At 40.0% G+C, this 15,773-nt stretch overlaps 1 protein-coding gene across 3 annotated transcripts in view; it reads right to left on the reverse strand.

The window, feature by feature from the left end:
- sh2d4b (SH2 domain containing 4B) overlaps nucleotides 1-15,773 on the reverse strand; it is a 196,284-nt gene that overhangs the window by 160,407 nt on the left and 20,104 nt on the right. Inside the window, exon 1 of one of the 3 annotated variants that reach the window (XM_062975823.1) lies at nucleotides 7,411-7,650. The exons of the other annotated variants lie outside the window; for them this stretch is intronic. Coding sequence (XP_062831893.1) covers nucleotides 7,411-7,450 — 40 coding nt within the window. The 5' untranslated portion in view covers nucleotides 7,451-7,650. Of the gene's footprint in view, nucleotides 1-7,410; nucleotides 7,651-15,773 lie in introns of those variants that run through there. 3 annotated transcript variants of the gene reach the window in all.

The raw sequence follows: 15,773 nt of genomic DNA on the forward strand, positions 1-15,773 counted from the left end.
CCGTGGGGTGAGAGGGAGCTAGTGCTCTACCAGGTCGCTTTCGCGGTTGGAACACTGAGAGCCCTCAGTGAACCCAGCCTGCAGCCATAGCCTGCCACTGGACTAAAAAATTATTGTTTAAAGAATTAGATATCGGCTATCAATTCCAAAACGCAATAGAGGCAATATATAATCAACAATGGGCCAGAATAATGATAAATGGACAGCTTTCAGAAGAATTTTCTATATCCAAAGGAACTCGACAAGGATGCCCGTTATCCCCACTAATTTTTATATTTGCCTTGGAGATTTTAATGAGAAATATAAGGAAAAAATAAAGATCTAAAAGGATTAAAAATTGATAAACATGAATATAAAGCCCAGGCATTCGCAGATGATATAATTTGTATTATTGAAGAGCCCAGATTCAACATTAACAGATGGCTTGAGAGTAAAGAGGAATTTGGACAAGTTGCAGGTTTTTAAAATTAATTAAAGTACTTGGGAATATGGCTAAAGGCGAAGAATAATCTACTTCAAAATAATTATTTAAATAAATGGAAGGAAATCCAAAAAGAACTAGAAAGCTGGAAGAATTTAAACCTGTCTTTATTAGGTCGAATTGGCACAGTTAAAATGAATATTTTACCAAAAATGATATATTTGTTTCAAAATCTCCCCATTATTCAGAATATGAAAATATTTAAAGAATGGAATAAGGATATAATGAAATTTGTTTGGAAGGGGGAAAAACAAGAATAAAGTGCAATATAATGATAAATTCTAAGAAAAGAGGAGGATTTGGAGTACCGAATCTTAAATTATATTTTGAAGCGAGTTCTTTGGTTTGGATAAGGGACTGGATAAAGTTAACGAAATCTAAAGTACTTACAATTGAAGGATTTGACCTAAGAAGAGGCTGGCATTCGTATATTTGGTATGGAAAAACAGAAATAGAAAAAAAATTGGCAATCACTTTATTAGGTCAGCATTAATAAGAGTTTGGGAAAGATATAAAAGAAATTTTATATAAAAACACCAAAGTGGATATCACCATTGGAAGCCAATCAAAGAAGGCTACTTGGATGGACCAACTGGCCTTCATATAGAGATTTGCTAAAAGGGAAAGCCCCCTCTCTTCAATTAAGATCGTAAGCAGAGATTCAGGAAAAATACAGAGAAGTCACTTGGTTACAATACTTGCAGATCAAAGAGTATTTTAATACCGACAGTAAAGTAGGTTTTTCTGAGGAGGACTTTTGGGAGAAATTGATTAGATCAGAAAAAAACTAATTACAGCACTATATAATAAACTTCTTGAATGGTCTACCGAAACAGAACAAATCACAAATTCAATGATAAAAGTGGGCAAGAAATATCGAAAGACAAATCCATGAATGGGAAGAAATTTGGCTGAGGAAACTAAAGTATACGTACGTAACAGATCTTAAAGAAAATTATTTGAAAATGATGCACTGCTGGTACATGACACCAGCAAAACTTGGAAGAATGTATCAGAACATGGACAATAAATGCTGGAAGTGCAAGGCAAATGAAGGTACATTCTTCCATTTATGGTGGACATGTAAAAAAAACATCGAATTTTTGGAAAAATATCCATGCTGAATGTCAAAAAAAAAATTTAAAAATCTTTTCCAATGAAACCGGAATTTTACCTTCTGGGCATGTTTGATCTAGAATTATTTGCAGATCGAAATTTAGATAAATTGTTTACTTTTTTAACACAGGGGCAAGACTAGTTTTTGCCAGAAGTTGGAAGTTAGATACTATTCCTCAAACGATTGATTGGATTATTAAAATAATGGAAATAAAAGATATGGATAAATTAACTTTTTTACTAAAGGAAAACCATGGCAGTGGATTAAAGAAGACAGATTGGACACCTTTAGAAAATTATCTTAAGAAATATTAAAGCTACGAGTGGGAAAGAACTTGTATTTAGTTTCTATATTGACAGTGCTAAACTATTATCTTACAGGAGGAGGAAGAACGGAAATTACCAAATACCCCTCTTCCCAACCACACCTCCCCCCCCTTTTTTTTTCTTTTTCTTTTTTCTTTCTTTTCTGCTGGTTTCCTACTTTCCTATATCTATATTGTTCCCCCACTTTTATGTATATAAATTGGGTTTTTTCCCTTCTTTCAATAAACATTTATTCGATAAAAGGAAGCAAAACCCCAAGCAGAAAGGAGATTGCAGCCTTGCAGGCAAGAGAGGAGATTTTATGGTAGTCCAGGGAGGATAGCTCCACTTAGCTCCAGATCATCATCACTTCCTTCCCCAGACCTCCATAAATTGTTTTAGAAAGCTGTGTGCTACTGCTGGTGCTAGCAGAGAAGAAAGTTCATGTGCCTGCCTCTTCTCTAAAGTAGAACAGGTTAGTGCAGCATTAAACCTGGTTTCCTTCTCTACAAACAGAAAGGAAAGGATCCAGAAACTTAAGAGTAGTAACTCTGATGCTTTTTTGAATCCAGGTGTTAATGAAGGATATGGAAAGGTCACCTGTGGGAAAGTGTCCCCCCCCCCCATAATGGGCTGGATAGGGTGCTTTCTTCAACCCATTACTGACAGGCAGGCTCCCTTGAAGGGAAGAAAAGAAAGGCTCCCAGGGGAAAGGGGAGGCTCATAAGTTCCCCATTGCTGGCAATGGGCTGAAAAGATCCATTTTTTTTCAGATGCAGAATGAAAACGCCCATTTAGCAGCGTACCCATTTTCAGGAGGTGCTGGAAAACGGATATGGAGGGGCTTCCAGTATCCAGAAAGCAGAAACGGATAGCAATTCACCCAAAATGCACAAGCCTACTAGATAGATAGATAGATAGATAGATAGATAGATAGATAGATAGATAGATAGATGATAGATAGATAGATAGATAGATAGATAGATAGAGGGATACCACCTTAAAAAGTTGACTTCCCATTTGTCAAGGAAACAGCATATTTGCCTTTTTCCAATGTAGACCTGGCCCTAATTATAGCAGTTGCAATTAATTGATAGTCAGAAAATAAACTGTAAATACAGAAAAGGAAAGAGAAGTCTGAGCTCTGGAGAAATTAAGCAATGTGGAGTTGAGAGTCATTTCTTCCCTGAAGAAACAGAATAGCACCTTTGTGAAAACAATTAATGGAACTGCATGAATAAAGTATGAAGAGTTGTTCATATATCTATCAAAACAGTGGGAATGTATTCAATAAAAAACAAGGAAAAGACATCATACGTTGTCCAATAAACATTAATCACAATCCCAAAAAGTTTGGCATAAAGCAGTTTGTATGTTTGAGAGAAGGAGGAATCTGCAGATAAAGATATAACGGGAAAATGCTGCATAAAGTTTTGACACCGAAGCAGCAACAAACAAGAAAGTTCATAGAGTGAAGAAAGCAGAAGCAAAAAATTGTATGTAACATTAAAAAGAAGGGGGAAAGCTACAAGTCAGCAGAATATAAGCAAAGTTCTTCACCACATTTCTCCCAAAAGGCAACAACAATAAAGCAAAGACAGTGATAACAGCACTTTTTGTGGAAGTCAATTTAAAAACTCCACATGGACATGGAGTATATTGTTTTCATATGTAGGAAACAGGTTGAATCACAACAGCAAGCCTATATTCTGAATAACAGTTTACACTAGTTTATGGACAGTTACCTATGGACAGATATTTTATTACAAGCAGCTAATTCAGGAGCAAATTCAAATCCAAAGCAAAAGTGTTCTGCTTAATCCTGTTTACGCCCACAAGTAAAAATATGTATACACAGAAATGTATAGGAAGTATGCATGAGAAATGTGGTATGTAAACTCTAGTGTAAATACAGTAGAGTCTCACTTATCCAACATAAACGGGCCGGCAGAATGTTGGATAAGCAAATATGTTGGATAATAAGGAGGCATTGAAGAAAAGCCTTTTAAACATCAAATTAGGTTATGATTTTACAAACTAAGCACCAAAACATCACGTTATACAACAAATTTGACAGAAAAAGTAGTTCAATATGCAGTAATGCTATGTTGTAATTACTGTATTTACAAATTTAGCACCAAAATATCACGATGTATTGAAAACATTGACTACAAAAATGTGTTGGATAATCCAGAACATTGGATAAGCGAGTGTTAGATAAGTGAGACTCTACTGTACAAGGAAGTAGGCCTTGTGCATATTCCTAGATGTTTTACTTAACAATGACAGAGAAAACACCATAGATGAAAGATAAAGCAGGAATTTTAAAAATACAACCAACATATAGAAAGATCTGTACAAGCACTCTATACAAGCTGTGTTTAATTTTGTCTACATAATTGCTGGAGTGTGTTCTAAGGTTGAATATGTGATAAATATAAAGGGAATAAATGAGAAAAGCTGCTATGTTCAGAATATAATGTTCAGCCTTTCAAGGAAAGAACAACTGGACCAATGCAAACTAATTATAGTACTATACCTTTAAAAGAATTAAGATACCTCATGCCCATTTTTGATCCCACTGAGCCATTTAGGCAGCTTACAATTATTTAAAATAAACAACGTAACAAAATGAAAGTAATAAGTCACAGGGGTGTTAGTCTGCTATTCAGCAACATTTTATAAAATCTATAGTGTGCAAACATTACAAAATTGCAGTGTTGTTGCTTTTACTCATAATTTGGAAACACTATTAAATGTGAGTAACAAGGTACATAATGCATTTCAATTTGATTTTATGTTCACACGAAACTCAGGATTACCCTTGTCTCTGAACAGTTACAAAAATAGGGTTGTTGTTTGTCTTTCGGGCTGTGTGGTCATGTTCCAGAAGTATTCTCTCCTGACGTTTCGCCTACATCTACGGCAGGCATTCTCAGAGGTTGTGAGGCATGTGTTACAAAAATAAATACAATCAGTCCTCTTTATCCAAAGATTTTGTATCCATTCAACTCTTTACAAATTGAAAATATTCTTGTTGTGAATGAGCCTTCTGGGGTCAATGATACTACTGATAGTAGCAGGAAGAGAAGAAAGACTTCTCGGGAGCAAGACTCATTTGAGGAGTTACAGAAAGAGGCTTAAAGAGATATTTGAGGAATCAACAGATGAGGATTCATTTGAGGGTTTTGAAGGGGATGAGGGGCTTGAAATGGATGTTGGGGATGTGGCACGGGCTGAAGAGGATGGCATGGAGTGGACACACGCTCCAGAGGATTGTGTTGGGGAGACTGGGCTCACTGGTGATGGGGACGTGAGGTCTTTCAGGATCGGACCCAAGGTGGTCTAATTGGAGGAGTGGGGATAGTTCCACAGCTGAGGGTAGGTCTGGGCATCGGCAGGGTGGTTTCAGCTCAGATGAGGAATGGGAACAACCTGTGGGAACGGCAGTACCCAGCTCAGGTTCTGAAGACGAATTGTAAATAAATTGTGGGCATTTGGCCATTGGGCCCTTGCATGTGACAAGGTGGTTGTTGGGCGCCATTGGGTTTCGTGTTCGTGGTCCTGAAGACTGGCTTGAGACTGTGCAACCGACGTAAGTTTATTCTGGGTTACTTCTACGACGGGGGTTGGAACTGTGTGGGTTTTCTTTAGACTGCATTGTGATTACTGTCTGCATTAGTTCGCCTCCGTCGTTTTGGCTACTTGTGTCAACCCATTGACGAGGACTTTGCTGTGATGACCTCATCTTGGACCTTGGACTGGACATTGTTTTGGCATTATTCTTCGCTCCTTATTCTGGCTTGGCTTCGTTCTCAATCCTGTAACTACTCTCCGTTACCGACCACTGGCTTTGTTCCTGACCCTGAAGTAACGCTCCGCTCTCAATTCCGGCTTGACTCCTGGTTCTGCAGTTGCTCTCCGTTACCGACCACTGGCTTTGTTCCTGACCCTGAAGTAACGCTCCGCTCTCAATTCCGGCTTGACTCCTGGTTCTGCAGTTACTCTCCGTTACCGACCACTGGCTTCGTTCCTGACCCTGAAGTAACGCTCCGCTCTCAATTCCGGCTTGACTCCTGGTTCTGCAGTTACTCTCCGTTACCGACCACTGGCTTCGTTCCTGACCCTGAAGTAACACTCCGCTCCCAATTCCGGATTGACAACTGGTTCTGCAGTTACACTCTGTCACAGGTCCTTGGCTTGGCTTCTGACCCTGCAGTAACTCTATGCTCTTCGTTACTTGTTTTTGGCACTGGGTTGTTTGTGCTGCTTCCAGTGGCAAAGTTCAGCCCGGTTTGGGACACTGTTTGTTTTGAATCTTTGAACTCTGCTTTGTACCCAGTTGGGATTCTGTTTATTTTGGTTCCTTGGGAACTCTGCCCATAGTTTGTTTTGCCTTCTCCATTTTGTCCTGCAACTCTGAGCTGAATCTAAGCAGTTTTGTTTTAATCCGGATTATACCTCTGGATAATCCGGATTATTTTCCAGTTTGATTTTTTGAAGTTTTTTCAGTTTACATGTCTGTTTCACACTGAAGTTTAAGTGTCGCAAGCTCCTGTGTTTGTTTTAAGAGCTTTTTTGAGTTGTTTATACAATAAACTGTATTTTCATCCATTGGCTGGCGTCTGACCTTGACAGCAACCCTATCCAAGACAGTGTTTACAACAGAAAACAATGTGTCTGTGCATATGTCCAAACTGAACAGTTGTGAATAACATATGACCTCATCACAAAAGCCATGTGAAGCGTCCCACTTCGCCTGGTTTTGCTACTGGATAGAAGGGGCAATGGGGTAAATCTGTTGCCCCACATGCTGCTCCCTCACAGTGACACTTTCTCCATCACATGTGAGAAGCATTGCCTTCCATTGGAGCCAGCACAACACGGACTGGCTCCTGTGTTGGAAGTGAAATGCACATTTCCATCCTGATTGGAGGTGGAGCCTCTGCCAGAAGTCACATGATGTTGTGTGATGATCAACATGGGTCTCCATCCCCAAAACCGGGTGGAAGCATCCTAGCACACTAAAATTGCCCCATCTGATGAGGTCTATAGTCTCTCATTCATAGGGCTCACTATAAATTGAAGTCAAGTTTGTAGTATCTAACAATAAAGCTGAACCAAGCTACTGACATGCTGAATTAAAAATCCAGATATTATAAAGACCCTCATAATTTAGTGCTTATGGGTTAGAAAGTAACTTTCAAGGAAGTCTTGAATTTGTGAGATCTAAAATCTATTAACCTAAGGGCTATGATCTCCCTTTACCAAGAAGAAAGCTATGTTGTTCTCAGTGGGTTACAGGTGTGAATAGAAATTATTTTAAAGGGAAATGTGACTACCATTCCTAAAACTTGCTCTGTTAATATACAGAGCAAAAGCATCTAGACAATGACCTTGAGGTAAGCACATGACACATTTCCCCTCTGCATCATTAATAGGTACAATGGCAGTTTTCCAGGAAGCAGAAGGCCATGACTAATATAACACTGAAAATATATACTTACCGTGACTCATAAACATACATAACACTGGCATTGGAATCATAATATTTGCTTGTGCTTTTCCAGCGCCTTCTATGACAGATTAATAGAAACCTTTTCAGGCTGAAGTTCACAGCAATGAACCCAGGAAACAAGGCCTCAGAGAGCAATTCAAAATGTAGGACTCTGGCCTAGAAGAGTAATTTGTCTCCAATGAAACTGCACTCCCTATCTAATATATACCATGAACTGGAGTGCTTGTTCTCAGTCTCAAAGGCATTTTTTATATTTTAAAAAACCTATTTTATGTAAAAAAAAAAAAAAAGTGGGAAGGGGAATTCATAGAATACAGTAGGCAGTAATAATTTTGTTAAGATGACTGCCAACTCATCAATCTTTACAATAAATAGAAAACAATTTCATGACAGCCATATAATCTGCTGGCCCATGTATAGGGCAGGCAAAGAGAAAATAACCTCCATCCCATAGAGAGTTTATGCCATTTAACCCACATTTTTATCCCTTCGATTGAGAGGAATGTACAGGCTCTATTACACAGGCTGAATAACCCACATTCACTGTGCAGTCACTCCTGGCAGTCTTCATGATATTCTATCACTTCCAGTATTTATCGCAGGGTAAATGGGGAAATCCAGTTTAGCCCCATATGAAAAAAAGTTGGAAGATACTTTGGAGTTTGTCCAAAACTCTGTAGCAACCCTGCAGCTTCAGCCCAGTGTAGACAATGCAGATCAGTTCACTGTTCCCACATGCCACTGCCACCATCCCCTTTTTCCTGTAAGGCAAGAGGGATGGATTGCACCCATATAATTGCTGTCAGTGGTTCCAGATGACTGCAAGCTGTGTGAGAGCTCCTGTTCATCATAGATGCCCCATGCTGACATCAGCAAAGGTGCCCACATGACCCTTCTCATGTGATAAGGAGGTGATGGAATGAAACTGCCATCTCACATCCCTGGGCCACCTGAGTCTGGGAAGACTGGGATGGCTGTCAGGATAGCTGCCACTGGTTCTGCCTAGGAACTGATCCAGCTGTCTTGTCTGACCCTAACTCAGGGTTTTTCCCCAATGTTAATCTGGATCAGCTCTGTGTAGTGTTTAACTGATCTAACCCATGTATGCATGCCTACAACAAGCAAGGTAAACACAAGATGAGCTGGGGGCAGAAGGCCACCTGAAATAGGCTACTCAAGACTCACCCCATCTCTCCTTCTTCCTAACACAAGCTGCCAGGAAACAAAATAAAGATAGCCTCACTCCTCATGAAGCTAGCAAAACAATCTTTCCCATTCTCGTTCCACTAAATGGGAGAAATAGAATTATATTCATTCTGAGAAAGGTCTACAGTAATTTCTTCCACCTACTTCGTCTTTGCCCCTTTGTCCTCAATTGCACTGCTCTTTTCATTGGGGGCCCTTTTACATGGGTCTCAAACCCTAAAGTGGACCAAAAGCCACTCCTAGGCATCCGTGTGGCATCCAGGGAATTCTAGTCTTCAATGCAGGATAACAATTCTAATCCAAACTGGCCCAGCTGATCACAGCGGCCACTGCTATCATGCCATTTCCCCTGTGCTTTGTTCTTCTGGGAAAAGGGGGTGGCACTTACCTTTGTTTGTTTTTTTATCATTGCAGCAGCAGCCAAGAAGCATTTACCCATCACTATGATGTTTTGACAAGAAATGTGAGTATGCTGCTGTGTGAACAATTTGTGCCACATTGTCTTTTTTGAAACACACATAGATTAGCAAGACACTGGTAATCAAAGCTTTCCTATAGTTGATGCAGTTGATGCTCCTGCAGTACATGGTCTTATTTATAAGTGATTTGTCAGGCTCTCTGAGTTAAGATCACTCTGCAGCTGGATGCAACATGTTTTTGAGCAATACATACAACATATGTAAGAAAGCAACAGGAACACCTCTGTAGTTGCAATATTTTATATTGGTCTGATCAAGTTTCTATTCAATTAAATTTGCACATTGAGTGAGCTGAATTGGAAACTCTGCCTTGAAGCCATAAAAACTTAATTTTCTTTCCAGATATGAGCTGATCAGCAACTCCTCTTATCTTCTATGGTGCTTGATAAAAAGTTGTTCTACAAGTCACCTAACATTGTATGGTATGCTCTATAAAGATTCTAACATTCTAACAACATTTATAAGTATTTAGATAGAAAATGGCTAAAACTGAATGGCACAAAACCCTTGTAGAAACATCAATCAACCAAGCCATTGATAAAACAGTTAATAAGGATACATAGATGCAAGGTGGGTGAAAACATTTCAGTATTCATTAAGGAATGGCTAGAAAGTATTACATTACAATATACATTTGTCAACTTTGGAACATTATTGACATTACATATCAAGACGTCACAAGATCCAGAATAGAATGTGCTGAAGCAAACACAAGGTTCATGACAGACATGTTCCAAAACACTTGCCAAAATCCATTCAGTTCTGAGAAGCAGAAACTGAGGAGTTTGTTTACTGGTAGGAACTGAGCAGATGTTGTCAGTGACCTTTCAAATCCTCTTTCCAAATAAAGATGCTTACTTCAGGTTCAGGCAGACTCATAAAGTGACCCATACATTAGTGGACTGACAGAATTCCCACATTAGATATGAAATCATATCTTGTGCAACACAAGAGACTACAAGGCATTATCAAACTGCACAGACTGAAAATTGACATAACTTTGTTTGGAAAAATGGTTTTGACTACAGATTCATATTCTCTCAATAACAGATGTCCCACAACATCCACTTTGGATCAATTCCTTGGTCATTAGCACAGAGAGAGAGAAAAAACAAGCGCTATCTTAGCTACTGAGCTCAATAAATTGATATTACCAACCAAGGTGGGGAGTGTGGGGCTTCTCAGAAGTTTTGTACATTAGCTTGATGAAACAGACATTATATAAAGGGCACAGTGTGACTGTCAAGGTCAGACGCCAGCCAATGGATGGAAATACAGTTTATTGTATAAACAACTCAAAAAAGCTCATAAAACATACACAGGAGCTTGCAACACTTAAACTTCAGTGTGAAAACGACATATAAAATGAAAAAACTCCAAAAAAAACCAAACTGGAGTATAATCCGGATTATCCAGAGATATAATCCGGATTAAAACAAAACTGCTTAGATTCAGCTCAAAACTGCAGGATAACTTGGAGAAGGCAAAACAAACTATGGGCCGAATTCCCAAGGGTCCAAAATAAACAGAATCCCAACTGGGTTACAAAATAGAGTTTTAAGGTTCAAAACAAACAATGTCCCAAACCGGGCCAAACTTTGCCACCAGAAACAGCGCAAACAAACCGGTGCCAAAAACAGAGCAATGAAGGGCAAAGAGTTACTGCAGGGTCAGAAGCCAAGCCAGTGACCAGTAACGGAGCATAACTACAGAACCAGGAGTCAAACTGGTATTGGAAGCAGAGCGTTACTTCAGGGTCAGGAATGAAGCCAACAGTCGGGTACAGAAAGTAACTGCAGAACCAGGAGTCAAGCCGGAATTGGGAGCGGAGCGTTACTTCAGGGTCAGGAATGAAGCCAACGGTCGGTAACAGAGAGTAGTTACAGGGTTGAGAACGAGGCCAAACCGGAATGGGGAGCGAAGAGTAATGCCAAAACGATGTCCAGTCCAAGGTCCAAGATGAGAAGTCGTCACAGCAAAGTCCTCGTCAATGGGTTGACACAAGTAGCCAAAGCAACGGAGGCAAACCAGCAGTTAATGCATAAAACCAACACAGGACAATCCAGCGCAAACCCACACAATGCCAGCCCTCGTTGCCACTAAATACCCGGGTTAATACTTACCTCCCAAAGCAGTCTTCTGAAGCAGAGATCCCGAAAAGCGCCCAACAAAACACCTTGCTGATTGCAAAGTTACATTAGCAACAAACTTACTTTTATCTACAAGTCCTCCTCCGAACTTGAGCCAGCCAACTCCCCATCCACAGCTGGTTGCTGCAAATCCTCATCAGAGCTGGAGTCACCCAATGCCCCACCTCCAGCTGCAGCCCTTCTACGATCTCTCCAGCCAGACCACCTTCTATCCAAACCCATAACTCCCCAGGATCCATCTGTATCTTCTCCCTGCCATTCCTCAAATGTACCACTGCTTGTGGGCTCCTCAAAAATCTCCTGGATCTCCTGAATCTTAGTCCAATCCATCACCTCACTCCCAGAGTCTGACATCCCATCCTCCTGACTCCGAGTCCCACAATCCCATTCAAAACCCTCAAAGGTATAATCATCAGAGGGCTCCATAAGTATTTCCCAGATTCTCTTCCTTTGTTGCTCCTCATCGGAGTCTTGCTCATGAGCAGTCTACCTGCCTCTTCTAATACAACTAGTAGTATCTCTACTTGAAGACTCCATCACAACAGTGTATCTTGCAAATGCTACTCCCTTTCTTAAAACCTTCCTTTGTAACTGGGTTACCAATGCCATTGTGTGAACAGAATACTGTTACATAGACTTTTTGGCCTGATCCACAAAGGCTGTTATTTTCTTCTTAGGCAAGAATGAAGCTCTACAGAACAAGAACCTCCTAGGAGGCCAAAAATAGTAGGATAGCTTCTTCTCAAGCTTAGCTAGTAAAACAGGTAGACAAGCTTGGCTGATCCAGGGGCTAATCTAAACACATCAGGACCCACATGGGCTTACCCAACCCCCAAAATTATTCTGGAAGTCTACACCTGTTTGCCAAAAGCTTTATTTCTCACATATGCTAGCTATAGGGTGGGACATGACTTTTTTTCAAACAGAAATTTGCTTTTTGGAAAATCCTAATAATACAATTGTCCTTTTTAATTAGAAAAATGGAGTGGGGACTTTTCAGGGCTGCATCCATCACAAAATTAGGGAGAACTATAACCCTGTAGGTCTTGCATTCCTGATCTAAGAATCAATTATTGCAGCCAATCTATGTTACAAATGGAAACAGTGGGCAAATTCAGAAGCAAACTACAGATTAACATGAAACTTTCTGTTGCAAAGTTACTCGGGGCCTTATTGAAAAAGTCATCGAATTTTTGTCACATACAAAATAAGTGAATATTAGGCTGTCACTTCATGCCCAACAGACCTCAAAGAAGTTCAATCATGCTCCACCCGCAGCCAAGCAAAAGCTTAAGGCACGGGTAGCAGTTTGAATTACTTCATGAAGGAGCCAGATTTGCATGGGCTGATCCGGCCCATGCATGTGTGGGGACAGAACAACAAGTTGGAGGAGGCTACTCCATTCCCCTCTTTCAGTTTGCCTCCTGCCAGTGTGACAGTGTGGTCGTGCAAGTGCTGGGTAGGAAATCCCCCCCCCCAAGTTTGGATTGGGGGAGGGCTGCTCCTACCTCACAGTGTTTCAAATGAGTGTGGGAATTGACTTTGGGATGGCATCATTTAAATAGGTTTCCTGGAGTCATTAATAAGATTCCAAGACATGATAAAGGTTAAATAGTCATTGTAGGCACTGTGGTGCCCCTGCCTTGGTGAAGTGTGGACTCCCACAAAAGTCCCTGTAAGTTTTGATAAAATGGGAACTTTCCTTGGGCTGGATTGAGGGTTCTAAAAACCTCTGTAGTTTGGCAGAGAGAGCACCCTCAGGATGGCCTTCCAACTATGATTGGCCGAGAGGTGCAGTCAAAGAATTTTGGTTGGCCTTTGGGATCTTTGGTGCATGCATGTCCTTGGAAGTGGTCAGAGGGACTAACACCTGGCCCAGGAACAAGGCTCACTAGGTGGCCATTAACCCATGAGTTACATTTTATGTGTTTACAGATTTTCCCTTTACAGGTTATTATGAATTCTTTCAATAAATAGGTGAGAAAATGGCCCTTTAAATCCATTTTCCTGTGTCTGGTCTCTTTATTTCATTGTGGGAGTTCAATATGACTTCAAATTTATGCCTTCATTCAGTAAGGTGGCCAGTGCTTATTTATTATTTTGCAAACTTATTTTTAAAAAATCTTATAATTTTTTTTTCATGTCAGGAGCAGCTTGAGAAACTGCAAGTTGCTTCTGGAGTGAGAGAATTGGCCGTCTGCAAGGACATTGCCCAGGGGACGCCCGGATATTTTGATGTTTTTACCATGCTTGTGGGAGGCTTCCCTCATGTCCCTGCATGGAGCTGGAGCTGATAGAGGGAGCGCATCCGCGCTCTCCCCAGGTGGGATTTGAACCTGGCAGCTTGCAGATCAGCAGCCCAACCTTCAAGTCACAAGGCTTTAACCCACTACTCCACAGGGGGCTCCTATTATAATTAACAGTCTGAACTCAATTGATCTTTCTCTAGGAACAGAGAAATTAGCCTCTCCTATATGTAACAACTATTATAAACACTTTTGTGCTTGCACTCTTTCTTTCTCTCCCCCTGGCTGTCAGTGTTCTGATCCTGGCTTATGTAATTCTGAATCTGACAACCATATAGATTTTTGTTGTTGTTACAATGTAATTCCTAAATTACATTATAAATGATAATTAAAACTGACACTGTAGCCTGAATGCTGAAAACTTCACCTACAGTAGACCCACAGAATTAATGAGATTTAAGTTTCAACTCTATTCAATAGTTGATTCATGGGGCCCACTTTAGTTAGATATACAAGCAGGATTCAGGCTGGTAATTTGTGGGAAACTTCAGCAGCAAGGCATATGGTATGACAATCATAAGAGAAAAAGAAAAATGCCTTTGGCCATCATAGGAAAAAAGACCAATCTCAGTGGGATAGAGGACAGAGGAAAGCATATGCAGGGATTTTATGAAAGAGGGCTGGCTCTCACTTGCATGTTCTTCATGCCTATGGCATGAAACAGTGATGTGCATGCATTAATAAATTATACCAAGTCAAAAAGTGCTGTAGTATGCAACCTTTTCCATGGCTATACTCGCTGGCAGATTTCATGTCCTTTTTAGTTTACGCAGAAAGGTCTTATGGTAACTCCAAGTTTGTTTGCATTTTTTTTAAAAAAAATCCAATCTCTTTCTATAAAATATGGCTTTTTTTGTTATCTGGGGGCGTCATCTATTCACACCTCTCCCTTGACTAGGAAGCCTGGGAAGTCTAAGAATGGCCTTTACTGGTAGGAAGAAAAAACACATGACTCAAAATGAAGAAGGTCAGAGCCTGCAATTAAATAGGGCTACATGGAATCTGGAGATCTACTTGAACTGTTTCACCAGAGAACTATTGAATGACATGCTACATATATTAATGTGCTCTGATCAGATGTGCTGCCAATGCCTACATTCAACAAAGATGAATCTGGATGTTTTTGTAAGAGCAACAATTTGAGGGCTTGTCTACACCAACACAAAAAAATTCTGTTTGGCACTGCATTTTCCCAATCTACATAGATTATGTTATTGAACGCCACTTAAAAGTCACCCCTTAAAAGAGATCTATAAAGAATTTATAGTTTTCCAAGGGCAACTAGCCAGAATGAGATAGAGCAGTGTTCACTCTTTTGCATGAAGTTTCCAGCCCACCCCATCACCCCCATAATTTTTCCATATAAATTAATGTATTTTCTGTTGAGTGGAGGTGCACTAATACTGATTTGTGAGTATATGAATACATGATCTTCTGTTGTTGTTTTTTAAATCAACTCAGGAAAAGACAATTTTATGATACAAAAGTTAATTTCCCATCAACTAATTCCACCCACCACTAACTCCTCTCTGCAAATCTGTAATGAAGGTAAGGTGCCTGGAGAAATGGGCATGTATTTAAAAGTCTGGATTTTCCATAAAATCTCAGTGTAAAAAACAGTTGTGGGTGTTATTGTTGCTTTGAAACCGATTACATTTCAAAGAAACACATTGCAACTACATCGTCACAGACATTGTGTGCCAGAATCAGAGCATCTATAAGGTGAGTATGGTTTTTTTTAGTCTGTGTAGACAAGCCCTGTGAGACTACACTGGTTTCTGACAACCAGATGTCAGGATTTCTTATAGCAGCCTGTAATATATGCTTTTGATCTATTCAATCTGACTGATGGAATCAATGGGGCAGATGCCACAGACCAAGGTGATTTCAACACATTGGAATCAACTTAAGAATTCATGAAAGAAAACCAGTCTCTCTCACTGACAAAAGTTGATGCTTAAAGTCATTTCCCTCCATGCTACTAATTAAAAGCTATTTAAAATAATAGGGGTTGCAGTTGATGGAAAATTGCTGGAATTAGCTCACTGCCTGCAGGTTCATTTATCATGGTTTTAAGCAATTATGGCATCTTTGATGATTCCCAATAGTTAGCTATCTCCTCCGCTTTTAGAAACAGGTTTCTTCTTACATAGAAGCTACTCCAAAGCCTACAGAAAACCCAATTGGATATCCTATCTCATTAGTTAGCCA

Source organism: Anolis carolinensis, chromosome 3 (genome assembly GCF_035594765.1).
Source record: "Anolis carolinensis isolate JA03-04 chromosome 3, rAnoCar3.1.pri, whole genome shotgun sequence".
NCBI lineage: Eukaryota > Metazoa > Chordata > Lepidosauria > Squamata > Dactyloidae > Anolis > Anolis carolinensis.